This window comes from Phyllobates terribilis, unplaced genomic scaffold (genome assembly GCF_046119375.1).
Source record: "Phyllobates terribilis strain yellow unplaced genomic scaffold, ASM4611937v1 Scaffold_7__3_contigs__length_470593459, whole genome shotgun sequence".
Lineage (NCBI taxonomy): Eukaryota > Metazoa > Chordata > Amphibia > Anura > Dendrobatidae > Phyllobates > Phyllobates terribilis.
The window spans coordinates 265,673,152-265,687,416 of record NW_027362767.1 but is presented as its reverse complement, the minus strand read 5'-3'; the positions used below and the strand labels follow the sequence as shown (position 1 = coordinate 265,687,416).

Here is a 14,265-nt window from a genome sequence, read left to right as displayed (position 1 = left end):
TGTATATTGGTTGCTGACTTGCTATTTAGTGACATTATAGTGATGGGCATATTACAAATAAAACTTTTCTTACTTGCAATACCACTTATAACTACTGGGTTTTCCATAGGCCCAATGCAATGGCGCCCCCATTATTAAACCTTAGTTTTGACAAAACAATATTTGATACGTAATAGCTTGTCAAGGGAGTGTCATTCAGAAATGGTAGACATATCATTTTACTCAGCACCATTAGCTCTACAGCACAGATCATAAAAGGAACGTAGATGGTAGGTCCCTTTAAATAGTTTCTTGTAACAAATAGGTCAGTACTGTTAAATCTTCTGTACAGGGACAGGATTATCCATACGTGTGTCATAGTCCTCAGTACTGATAACGTCACCATTACCTTTAGCACATTACGGAAATGATATTTCCCGAACTATGCTCAGAAGAAAATAATAAAAAGCCTTATAATAAATGGTGTAATACCCTATTGAATGCAGGAGCTGACTGGGCTCAGCAATCCTAGATATCCCCATGATTATCTATCTGATCAGTCATAGAATTTCCCACAATAAATCTTGTCGACAACCTTAGCCAATAATAATAATAAAAAAAAGTAGAATTGCACTGTGCAGAGCGTTGCAGAGTATTTAAGTGCTGCACTTTGTTTTTAAAACTAATACTTCTCACAGTCGGTGTCAGTCATATCGAGACTACGTCTCTGATGTCTGGGCTAGAATACAGTAGCTGCACAAATTTCTCTCCAGTGTTGCAATTTCGTTACAATGTATAAGTCTGGAGTCCAGACTTTCCACTTGATCAGGGGTCTCAAACTCGGCTGGGTATATGGGCCGCACATGGAAAAAATTTGAATTTGGGGGGCCGCATTCTTTGTTCAATGTGACATTTTTAGTGATACCATTTTTTTTGTATACACCTTTTGAACATTTTTGCCGTGTTTATTTTTTTATGGCTTGGGTCGTTATGGATGTGGCGATAATAAACGTGCACTTTTTTGTGTTTACTTTAGTTTACATATAAAACAGCATTTTTAGTGCCCAATATTTTTTCATGCTTTATTTTATTTTTTATTTTTTTTACAATTTTATTTCCCTCAATTGGCCACATACAGTAATATTGTCTTACAATTAGCATCATATAGTAATAATGGAAAACATCTTGTAGTAATGTTCCCCATCCAAGTCCCCATCTTGTACTAATGTGCCCCATCCAGGTCCCCATCCTGTGGCTATGTGCCCCATCCAGGTCCCCATCCTGTGGCAACGTTCCCCATCCTGGCGCCCATCTTGTACTAATGTGCCTCATCCAGGTCCCCATCTTGGGGCTATGTGCCCCATCCAGGTCCCCATCCTGTGGCAATGTGCCCCATCCAGGTCCCCATCCTGTGGCTATGTGCCCCATCCAGGTCCCCATCCTGTGGCTATGTGCCCCATCCAGGTCCCCATCCTGTGGCAATGTGCCCCATCCAGGTCCCCTCTTGTGGCTATGTGCCCCATCCAGGTCCCCATCTTGTGGCTATGTGCCCCATCCAGGTCCCCATCCTGTGGCTATGTGCCCCATCCAGGTCCCCATCCTGTGGCTATGTGCCCCATCCAGGTCCCCATCCTGTGGCTATGTGCCCCATCCAGGTCCCCTCTTGTGGCTATGTGCCCCATCCAGGTCCCCTCTTGTGGCTATGTGCCCCATCCAGGTCCCCATCCTGTGGCTATGTGCCCCATCCAGGTCCCCTCTTGTGGCTATGTGCCCCATCCAGGTCCCCATCTTGTGGCTATGTGCCCCATCCAGGTCCCCTCTTGTGGCTATGTGCCCCATCCAGGTCCACATCTTGAGGCTCTGTGCCCCATCCAGGTCCCCTCTTGTGGCTCTGTGCCCCATCCAGGTCCCCTCTTGTGGCTATGTGCCCCATCCAGGTCCCCTCTTGTGGCTATGTGCCCCATCCAGGTCCCCTCTTGTGGCTATGTGCCCCATCCAGGTCCCCTCTTGTGGCTATGTGCCCCATCCAGGTCCCCTCTTGTGGCTATGTGCCCCATCCAGGTCCCCTCTTTTGGCTCTGTGCCCCCTGTGCTGTTCTTCACACACATAAAATAGAAAAAAAAAAAAGATGATTCTCACCTGTCCTCCGTTCCCTCGGCGGCCTTCCTGCAGATGTGGCCCGCAGGCACCACAGAGTCCGACCCCTTGACGATCCCGACCTGGTCCAGGAGGAGCCGCCGACAGCAGCGCTGCATTGCCGCACAGAGACTGTCTCCCAGCACAGCATTTTCAATGTCAGCCGCCGGCCAATCAGAGGCCAGCAGCTGACATCTGCATATGGCAATGACGTCATACTCGCTGCGCCGACACGCAGATATCAGCTGCTGGCCTCTGATTGGCCAGCGGCTGGCATTGGAAATGCAGTGCTGGGAAACAGTCTCTGTGCGGCAATGCAGCGCTGCTGTCGGCGGCTCCTCCTGGACCAGGTCGGGATCATCAAGGGGTCTGTGCCTGCGGGCCGCATAAAGCAGCCTCAGGGGCCGCATGCGGCCCGCGGGCCGCGTGTTTGAGACCCCTGCACTTGATGGTCTAGGCTGGATACAATTGTAGCAAACCCTCAGAACTGTGCCTGTACAGGTTTGTAGTCTTTGGGCGTAAAAAAAGAATGTATTCAATGAAAAGCAATAGTCATTTAGTCATGTGACAGGTCATGGGACCACTGACGTCAGCGGTAGCATGACCTGTCACATGACTAAATGACGTCATGGAAGGTCCTTTCAGACCATCGCGAGCCGCCCAACACACCGGACGCATCGCTATGGAGACCGGGGGCCATCGGAAGGCGAGTATAATCTTTATTTTTTATTTTAAATTCTATTTTTAAACAGGTAGCCAGGTCCAGAGGAGAGTCTCCTCTTCTCCAGACCCGGGTACCATCCGCACATTGAAACGCTTCATATCCGCGTGTGCACATGTAGTGATGCAAATATTAAGCGATTCAATGCAAGTCAATGGCGGCGATTACGCTGCGTGTCCGCGAAATTAATGGACATGCTGCGTATTTTTCCGCAATGATAATCCGCAGCGGAAATTTCCGCAGCATGTGCACAGCACATGCGGATTATCATTGGGGGACATGGGGCACGTATTACCAAGCATTTTCTAGCGTTTGCTCTGCAGAAATTCCGTGGAAAAAACGCTTGAAAAACGCATAGTGGGAACGCAGCCTTACAGTCTGCTCAACATCCAGCAAAGAATTAAGAGTGCAGCTTTGGATGTGAATGAAGAGCAAGTGATGCAAATTCTACTGAAATTCTTAGCAATCAGGGTAACAAGATGTCTGGGATTTTCACATACAAGGCCATGTTCACACATCCAGTATTTGGTCAATGTTTTATGTACCTCAGTATTTGTAAGACAAAACCAGGAGTAGGTGATAAATACAGAAGTGGTGACGTGTTTCTATTATAATTTTCCTCTGTTTGTTCCACTCCTGACTTCAGCTTACAAATACTGATGTAAAATACTGACCAAATACTGAACGTGTCCTAATATGAAGTGTAGTATCGGCGTCTCTGCCTCCTGGCGGGCAGAGATGCCGATCCCCTCACCGCCGCGGTCCCGGTCCTGCGTCCTAAGGCTCCACTCCCGCATCAGCCCGGGATGCGCGCACCACGTGCAGTTCCCTGGGCACTGTGCTTAGGGCGCGCGTGCACTCCCTCCCTCTTAAAGGGGCCACATGCGCCGTCCTAAAGAGTCCCCGGCCTGTCTACCAGCCGTGCTCATCTGCTGTGCCTGTGGGCCTCGGCCATCAGTCCCTTGGGAGTCGCCTGCTCTCACACAAGGTTGGTCCCAGAGTGGCACCTGGTTCACCTTCCCGGTCCCTCCTTGGTTCACGGAGTCGACAAAGCCGCCGTGTGGCCAGAGTCGGTCCGGGTAGGCACTTAGTTACACCCCTCTGGTCCCTCCTTGTATCACAGCACAGAGGTTCCACCACCCGGATCCGTAACATAAAGGGCGCAGATACAATCTGTGTTGACATTTATAAAGACGGAATAGAAAATTCTAGATAAACTTATCATTAGATGAACATTCACATATCCACAAGCGGAAGATAGATTCATATCTCTGCCGCAGGGAGGGTCGCTGAGAATATGACACCAATGTATTCCTTGTATTGTTACAGTAGTTATATTCTTGTAAATAGAGGTCAGTATTATAGTAGTTATATTCTTGTACATAGGGGGCAGTATTATAGTAGTTATATTCTTGTACATAGGAGCAGTATTATAGTAGTTATATTCTTGTACATAGGGGGCAGTATTATAGTAGTTATATTCTTGTACATAGGGGGCAGTATTATAGTAGTTATATTCTTGTAAATAGAGGTCAGTGTTATAGTAGTTATATTCTTGTACATAGGGGGCAGTATTATAGTAGTTATATTCTTGTACATAGGAGCAGTATTATAGTAGTTATATTCTTGTACATAGGAGGCAGTATTATAGTAGTTATATTCTTGTACATAGGGGGCAGTATTATAGTAGATATATTCTTGTACATAGGGGGCACTATTATAGTAGATATATTCTTGTACGTAGGGAGCAGTATTATAGTATAGTATTCAGGATACAGTAATATAATCAATATGGGCTTAAAGTGCAGACTCAGATTTCATTTGAGGGTATTCACATCATAATTGGAGTAAGGCTTTAGGAATTACAGTTCTTTAATATGCTGCTGCCTCTATTTATAGGGACCAAAGGTAATTATCTCATAAGCTCTTTAATGGGCTGCATGGGCTATTTCCTTATTAATCCATCATCAATTAAGCAGGTAAAAGGTCTGGAGCTGGTTCCAGGTGTGGCATTTGCGGTTGGAAGCTGTTTCTGTGAACCCACAACATGTAGACAAAGGAGCTCTCAATGGAAGAGAAACAGACCATCATTAGTGTCGCAGAATCTTCCATGGTGAAGAAAAACCCCTTCACAACATCCACCCAACTGATGAACACTCTCCAGGAAGTAGGTGTTTCAGTATCTATGTGTACCATAAGGAGAAGACTTCATGAGAGCAAATGCAGAGGGTTCATCACAAGGTGCAAATCATTAATAAGCCTCAAAAATAGAAAGGCCAGATTAGACTTTGCCAAAAATCACATAAATAAGCCTCCCAGTTCTGGAAAATCATTCATAGGACAGATGAAACTAAGATCAACCTGTACCAGAATGATGGGAAGAAGAAAATATGGAGGAGGATTGGAACGGCTCATGATCCAAAGCAGACTACATCCTCTGTAACACATGGTGGAGGCAATATGATGACGTGGGCATGCATGGCTTCCAATGGCACTGGGTCACTAGAGTTTATTGATGATGTGGCTGAAGACAGAAGCAGCCGGATGAATTCTGGAGTGTACAGGGCGATACTTTCTGCTCAGATTCAATGGTGCTTCACAGGACAGATGGACAATGACACAAAACAAAAACAAAAAGTAACCCAGAAGTTAAAGACAAAGAAGTGGAATATTCTGCAATGGTTGAGTCATCACCAGATCTCAGCCCCATCGAGCAGCATTTCACAAGTTTAAAGAACCACTCCAGCGTTTTTTCTCCCCATCGCTGGATTGATGCTTTAAATCCCCTGCCCCTAGTCATATAAATCACCCTCCAGCGTCTTCACCATTTTTCAGAGGCGCTCCGGTCCCGCGGCTCCATCTTGTGAGCGTAGCTTCTGACTGGCAGGAACTTAGAAGCTATGTCACAAGCTCTCAATGCAAGTCTATGAGAGCCAGAAAGAGGCTCTCTTAGACCTACATTGATTAGTGACCTCCGGCTTACTCCATGAAACACATGCGCAGCCGGCAGGTCATTAACTGCAGGAGAAGGACTGGAGTGGAGGCAAAAACAGATGAAAACGCCGAAAGGTGAGTATCAGACAGGGGGGCTTGGATTTTAAGCACCGCTCCAGTGGTGAAATTTAAAAAAAAAAAAAAAAACGCGTGAGTGGTGCTTTAAGACAAAACTTAAGGCAGAAAAACCCCAAACAAGCAACAATTGAAGTCGCTGCAGTAAATGCGGCAAAGCATCATAAAGGAGGAAACTCAGCGTTTGGTGACGTCCATGGCTTCCAGACTTCAGGCAGTCATTACCAGCAAAAGGATTCTCTACAAAGTATTAAAAGCAAACGTTTTATTTATGGTGAAGTTAATTTGTCCAATTACTTTTGAGCCCCTGAAATGAGGAGGTTTTGTAGAAAAATAGTTACAATTCCTAAACGTTTCACAGGATATTTTTGCTCAACCCCCTTAATTAAAACTGAAAGTCTCCACTTCAATTGCATCTCAGTTCTTTCATTTTAAATCCAAAATAGTGGCCTGCAGAGCTGAAATCACAAAGATTCAGTCACTGTCCAAATATTTCTGGACCTAAATATATATTCTTGTACATAGGGGGCAGTATTATAGCAGTTATAGTCTTGTACATAGGGGGCAGTATTATAGCAGTTATAGTCTTGTACATAGGGGTAGTATTATTGCAGTTATATTTTATGTACATAGAGAGCAGTATTCTAGTAGTTATATTCTTGTTCATATGGGGCCGTAATAATTTTCTTTTTCACTACACTTCTCTGGGAACAAATACACGACTCAGCAGGGGCTGACAGTGAAAAAAATCTCCCCCCAGCATGAAGAGAATATGAAATCTGGGCTTCATCGTGATGCATGATGGGAGAATACACATTCAGAATAAAAATGATGCTATTAACCAGGATTCATTACACCTCCTCTCCCTGTGACTGAGGGATGATTGCTGATGGTTATATTTATAGTAGATGGAGTTGCCCTTTACATATGGGGGAATAACAGGTCTCCATTATAGGGATTTGCATGTACATATAGCTTCCGCCAGCTTCTTGCAGTGACCCAGTTACAGCCTGGGAGCTTTATATGTGTACATAACACGACGTGAGTCACAGTATTATTGGGTTTGTGGATAAGTTCTTTTTTAAAAGGAGGCGGATTGTGAAATATAGAGCTAGGAAGCGGCAGATCATTCACTATCCTCCCCGCAGCAGAAGCGGGTGAGGCGCTTGTGTCATCTATTGCTAGAGACAGCCTTCGATCAAGGCCTGGTGGGGTCTCTCCATGCAGTGACACAGCGGCAAGCCGTGCCCTCGGCCATGTAGACAGCACCAGGTGGCCGTATTACAGGGAAATAAACAGGCGGCAGCCAATTCAAGCACAATTTCATATCGAAATCGCCTTCCATTGAAGAACGTCGTGATTTAAAGGGAACCTGTCACCAGTTTTTTCATGTCTGAACTACAACTATCACCTTAATCAGCACCTGTTCTGCATTCCATAAAGAGGTATATAACTCCCCCTGACTCCTCCTGTATACCCCCAAAAACCTTTTGAAATTCTCCAACGCTCTATGAAAATCCTGACGGTCTGGTCCGATAGGCGTCCTTGCTGCATGGTGTATCCCTCCTCCCGGCTGCTGTTCGCTGTTATCCTGCTCCGATTGACGTGAATGAAGCCTCCAGCGTCATCCTCATAGCTGGGCGAAATCACGCACCTGCGCAGAGACACCACCAGCTTGCGCATGCGCACTTTGCTCTGCCCTACTGAACCTAAAACAAAAGAGCGCATGCGCATCATCCACATCAATCAGAGCAGGAGGATGGTGAACAGCAGCCGGGAGGAGGGATAGACACCTCAGCAAGGACGCCTACCGGACAGTCAAGATTTACATAGAGCGGCAGAATTTCAAAAGGTTTTTGGGGGGGAATACAGGGGGAGTCAGAGGGGTTATATACCCCTATATGGAATGCAGCACAGGCACTGATTAAGGTCATAGTCTTATAGTCTTAGTTCAGACATGAAAAAATTAGTGACAGGTTTCCTTTAAAACTATTTTCAGCCAAGTGCGTAAATGTGCATGCCCCTATATATCGGATGATTGCGAATATACTCACTCCAAATAATTAAGTTGTTTTTTTAAATTTCAGCATCCAACTACTTGAAAAGGGAGTTTTCCCCATTTATTACCGGCGAGGTGATGAGTGACCGCTTGCACATCCACACAGACAAGCAAGACAAGCAAAGCCGACGGCCATCAGGGCAATATAGTCGCAAATATTGCAATGTTTTCACGACGGCGTACTTGCCTGAGAAGCTTGCACTCTAAATATGTGATCCTATGGGGGGGGGGGGTCGATGAACAGATTGCGTACGGTAATGGAGATCAATGATGGAGTCCTACGTCTGGTGAGTGGCCACACATCTGCATACACTAAACAGGCTGCATCCATCTCCATTCATATATCTGCTGCACCCCAAATCTAAACCAATGGGGATTATTCCTTTCACCCATCCAGGGGGGGGGATGGACAAGCAGCAAGTGAAGAGAGAGACAAGAGACCGCTGAACAATAAACATGCAAGAGAACAGACAAGAAAGGATAGAGACAGCTGAACATAGTTCAGGCGGAAGAGACAGCTAGAAAATATACAGTCGAGAAACAGCAAGAGAATACACAGAAGGTGGAAAACTATGTATGCAAGAAACAGCAAGAGACTACAGGGTAAGAGAGAGGTGGCTGAGGCAATAGACAGATCAACTCTATACAAACAAGAGACTGAGGACAGAGAACGATTAGGTGCAAATAGAGCACAGACTGAATATAAAAGGTGCAGAGTGGGAAGGTAGAGTGCGGAAGAGAGACAGCAGAGTGGGAAGGTGGAGAGAAGAGAGACAGCAGAGTGGGAAGGTGGAGAGAAGAGAGACAGCAGAGTGGGAAGGTGGAGAGAAGAGAGACAGCAGAGTGGGAAGGTGGAGAGAAGAGAGACAGCAGAGTGGGAAGGTGGAGAGAAGAGAGACAGCAGAGTGGGAAGGTGGAGAGAAGAGAGACAGCAGAGTGGGAAGGTGGAGAGAAGAGAGACAGCAGAGTGGGAAGGTGGAGAGAAGAGAGACAGCTGAGTGGGAAGGTGGAGAGAAGAGAGACAGCTGAGTGGGAAGGTGGAGAGAAGAGAGACAGCAGAGTGGGAAGGTGGGGAGAAGAGAGACAGCAGAGTGGAAGGGAAGAGAGACAGCAGAGTGGGAAGGTGGAGAGAAGAGAGACAGCAGAGTGGGAAGGTGGAGGGAAGAGAGACAGCAGAGTGGAAGGGAAGAGACATTAATGACAGCCCCCTCCTGGCAGGTGGCAGACAAGATGGCAGGTACAGTAGCTGCTGGTGACATTTGTCGCCCAGAGTCACATGTAGGTGAAGTCACCGCCCGGTGTGTTGGAGGTGCGGAGTCGCTGACACCCTGCACAGATCAGGAATGTGCACTCCATATTCATGAAGCCCACTAGGCCCTGCCAGCTGTCCACGACCATTAACCCATTGTGTGCCCGCTGGCGTAAACCCTTGCCGTGCCGGGGGAGTTGCCATCGCTGCAGAATATGTTGGTGCTATATAATAGATGCTGTAACATACCGGGCTTCTCCGCTTCAGTGAGATGTTCTTCCAGAGCAGAAGGTGCAGCTGATGCAGGAACCCCATGGTGGGCGCCGGACCTGCACCGCTGCCTCTGCAAGCCTTATGCCACTGGGTTATCTAGCGGCAGGTGACGTGCAGAAGCCACGTCCATGACGCTGACATCAGATACAATGAGGTGTCCAGAGGATCGAAGAGGTACAACAGATTGTAGGCGGAGGGGGCTCTGCGTGGAATCTACTGTAAGCCGGAGACCCCCGTGCACACTACCCGCAGCAGCCTGGAGGTGGCACATGGACTGGCATGGGTCTGCACTCTGGCCAGCTCTCAGCTGTGTGATCATCTCTGCTGCCTCCTCCTCTTACTGCATTCAGTTACATCCTCTGCCTCTCTGACCTGGCTCCACCCACTCTTAAAGGGACAGCCTCACTTCCCCTAGCAATGCCCCCACCACTGTACACAGAACTACAACTCCCATCATGTAATGTCACTGAATTTCCGTGTACTGTTAACGTGGTGTATCTAATCCTATCCAGTGTGATACTGTCTGCTGAGCCGTGTATCTAATCCTATCCAGTGTGATACTGTCTGCTGAGCCGTGTATCTAATCCTATCCTGTGTGATACTGGCTGCTGAGCTGTGTATCTAATCCTATCCTGTGTGATACTGTCTGCTGAGCTGTGTATCTAATCCTATCCTGTGTGATACTGTCTGTAGAGCTGTGTATCTAATCTTATCCTGTGTGATACTGTCTGCTGAGCCGTGTATTTAACCATATTCTGTCTGATACTGTCTGCTGAGCTGTGTATCTAATCCTATCCTGTGTGATACATCTGCTGAGCCGTGTATCTAATCCTATCCTCTGTGATACTGTCTGCTGAGCCGTGTATCTAATCCTATCCTCTGTGATACTGTCTGCTGAGCCGTGTATCTAATCCTATCCTGTGTGATACTGTCTGCTGAGCCGTGTATCTAATCCTATCCTGTGTGATACTGTCTGCTGAGTCATGTATCTAATCCTATCCTGTGTGATACTGTCTGTAGAGCTGTGTATCTAATCCTATCCTGTGTGATACTGTCTGTAGAGCTGTGTATCTAATCCTATCCTGTGTGATACTGTCTGTAGAGCTGTGTATCTAATCTTATCCTGTGTGATACTGTCTGCTGAGCCGTGTATTTAATCATATTCTGTCTGATACTGTCTAATCCTATCCTGTGTGATACATCTGCTGAGCCGTGTATCTAATCCTATCCTCTGTGATACTGTCTGCTGAGTCATGTATCTAATCCTATCCGGTGTGATACTGTCTGCTGAGCTGTGTATCTAATCCTATCCTCTGTGATACTGTCTGCTGAGTCATGTATCTAATCCTATCCTGTGTGATACTGTCTGCTGAGCCGTGCATCTAATCCTATCCTGTGTAATACTGTCTGCTGAGCCGTGTATCTAATCCCATCCTGTGTGATACTGTCTGCTGAGCTGTGTATCTAATCCTATCCTGTGTGATACAGTCTGCTGAGCTGTGTATCTAATCCTATCCTGTGTGATAATATCTTCTGAGCTGTGTATCTAATCCTATCCTGTGTGATACTGTCAGCTGAGCCGTGTATCTAATCCTATCCTGTGTGATACTGTCTGCTGAGCTGTGTATCTAATCCTATGCTGTGTGATACTGTCTGGTGAGCTGTGTATCTAATCCTATCCTGTGTGATACTGTCTGCTGAGCTGTGTATCTAATCCTATCCTGTGTGATACTGCCTGCTGAGCCGTGTATCTAATCCTATCCTGTGTGATACTGTCTGCTGAGCCGTGTATCTAATCCTATCCTGTGTGATACTGGTTGCTGAGCTGTGTATCTAATCCTATCCTGTGTGATATTGTCTGCTGAGCCGTGTATCTAATCCTATCCTGTGTGATATTGTCTGCTGAGCCGTGTATCTAATCCTATCCTGTGTGATACTCGCTGCTGAGCTGTGTATCTAATCCTATCCTGTGTGATACTGTCTGCTGAGCAGTGTATCTAATCCTATCCTGTGTGATTTCTGTCTGCTGAGCTGTGTATCTAATCCTATTCTGTGTGATACTGTCTGCTGAGCTGTATATCTAATCCTATTCTGTGTGATACTGTCTGCTGAGCTGTGTATCTAATCCTATCCTGTGTGATTTCTGTCTAATGAGCTGTGTATCTAATCCTATTCTGTGTGATACTGTCTGCTGAGCCGTGTATCTCTAATCCTATCCTGTGTGATACTGTCTGCTGAGCCGTGTATCTCTAATCCTAGCCAGTGTTAGGCTGTGTGCCCACTATGCGTTTTTTAAGTGTTTCCGCAGCGGCAATTCCACTGCAGAAACGCTTAAAAAACGCATGGTAGAAGGTCTGCCATGTTCCCCAATGATAATCCACATGTGCTGTGCACATGTTGCGGAAATTTCCGCTGCGGATTATCATTACGGAAAAATCCGCAGCACTACCAATTATTTTGAGTAATCGCTGGCATTTTTGCCGCCATTGACTTGCATTGAATCGCTTAATATCTGCATCACTACATGTGCACATGGGGACGAGGTGGTCAGGTTAGTGCTTCTCCGGGAGGGGATTGAGAAAAGTGCAGGTCACTTCCTGGAGAGGTTTAAGAACCAGCGGCGGTTCTCAGAAATGAAGGGGTTAAACACCTCAGGAGAACCGCCAGCGGGCGTCCTTAGTGAAGAGGAGGGGGAGGATGAAGAGGTGACTGGAGTCCCAGGTGCTGGAGCCAGCGAGGGGTAGAGCTGGTGTTCAAGTGGTCTCCCTGCAGGGCAGAGGACTCCGACAGCAGAGGCTGGAGTGTCGGGGGGGGGGGGGGGGAGGTGGATTGCTGAGGGAGATCCGACTGCTGGAGTCTCCTGTGGACCTGACGCGGTTTTCTTTTGGTGAGGATGAACCAGTGGAGGAGACAAAGAAGAGGAAGAAGAAGACCGGAGGAGCTGCATAGGAGGTGCTGAGTTTCAAGTATGTACCAATGTCTGATGTTGCGCCTGCCACCTCCTGTGTAAACCCCACCAAACCTAAAGGCACGGGTTCTGCAGTGTGTTCGAGGCAGAGGCAAGGTGGGGAGAGGAGAAGGACGTCCGGCGATGCTGCCATCTGTGCGGGGAACAGTGCAGGGGGTGAGGCTGTGGAGGTACTCACAGCGCCGGACATAGGAAGTTCTGTGGAGTTTCCCTCCCTACCTTCTGTGGCTAAGCCGGTTATCACCGGGGCCGGAGAGGCCGGGAGGGATGTAAAAAAAAACATCTGCAAGGAATACTGGGCGCACTGCTGCGACAGGGGGGCAGTGTGCCCCAGCGCCCAAAAAGGACACTAAGGCCCCAAAATCTGCGGTACAGGGCGGGCAGCGGTGCCCAACAAACAGTCTGCCCATGATAGGAAACAAAATGCTGCAGTAGAGGGACAGGGCGCTCCAGGAGACGACCTGCAGAAAGCCAGCACCAACCAAAAGAAAACGGGTGTGGTGCTGCAGGGAAAGGAGTCTCTGGAAGTGCTCCCCTTCCCCGGCCCAGCAGGTGTGAGTGCAGAGACACCAGACACAAGTGAAGTAGGAATGGATGTGACTGTGGAAGGTGCAGAGAAAAGCGGAGTAAATGGTGGTAATGGGGTGACAAGTAAAGGGGATGGGAGTAGTGGTGCAGTGAATGGTGGGAGTAGTGGTGGAGTGAATGATGGGAGTAGTAGGAATGGTGGGAGTAGGAGTGGAGTGAATGATGGGAGTCGTGGTGCAGCAAATGGTGGGAGTAGTAGTGGAGTGAATGATGGGAGGAGTACTGGTGTTGGTGGGGGGGAAGTAGGCGCTGGTCCCCTGCCCCCCCCCAGCATTGGCTGGGGCTTCAGCCCAAAACTATTCAGGAGCTGTCAGTGCTGGGGGTAGTAGTGCACTTGTCTGGTGGCCCTGGGGATGGTGACTTGCAACAGCAACTCCTAGACTCCCTGAGGAGAGGGGAGAGCTCCATCATTGTAGAGGGGAGGGAGGTTGATCTGTCTTTCTGGATAGAGAGACATGGTCTTTCAGCCTTCCAAGATAGAGGGGCAAAGGCTGTCTGGTCTCTGCCGACAACGGGGCAGAGGAGTAACCGTAGGAACGTGACCCGTCTCCAGTGGGTAAGCAAGGATGCCTGTCCTGATAGGTCGAAGGTGGTTGAGCTCCTGCTGGGGATGAGCTTTGCGGCATATGACATCTTTGACTTGATCTATCCCTACGGGACCTCCTACTTCGATGTCAGCTCGTGAGACCAGAGGGCCTTGAGCTTTTCTGGTCTCGCCATGAGCTGGCTCAGTGTCACCCCGAATGGCAGAGTTTCTTTCCCCTGGCAATAACCCGGCAAAATTCAGTCAGGAAGGTGACCTTTTTGACTAGTGTCAGGCAAAATGTATTTCTGCCCGAGTTTTTAAAAAAGAGAGATGTCTCAAAGAAAAAGAAACACCCCCACCCCCTATCCGTTTGTAGAGAGTACATAGAACTCACTTTTGCTTTCCCCCAAACCAGGAATCTTTATGACCCGCCATAAAACCTCAGTCCAGGGCAAGCACTGGTACAACCCGGAAAGTCCCTCCAAAAAACCCCATTGTTTAATTGTACAAACGTTTAATGTCAATTTGAATAACGCACAGGTCTGACAGAAACACCGGGACCACATTTTTGGAATGCTCACCTTTTTCCCATTACAATAGTATAACTTGTATAACTGAGGAATGACCGGGAACTGAGATAATGGATTCTGAGCTTCTGAGCGTCATAGAGGTTTCATATTTAATATCAATCTTCATG

The 14,265-nt window shown here is 47.5% G+C and overlaps 1 protein-coding gene across 1 annotated transcript in view; it reads right to left on the bottom strand.

The window, feature by feature from the left end:
- Positions 1-9,845, bottom strand: part of ABCA2 (ATP binding cassette subfamily A member 2) — a 74,886-nt gene extending 65,041 nt beyond the window's left edge. Inside the window, exon 1 of the mRNA XM_073640622.1 lies at positions 9,463-9,845. Within this exon, the coding sequence (XP_073496723.1) occupies positions 9,463-9,528 (66 nt within the window). The 5' untranslated portion in view covers positions 9,529-9,845. The remainder of the gene's footprint in view (positions 1-9,462) is intronic.
- Positions 9,846-14,265: the final 4,420 nt, after the last annotated feature.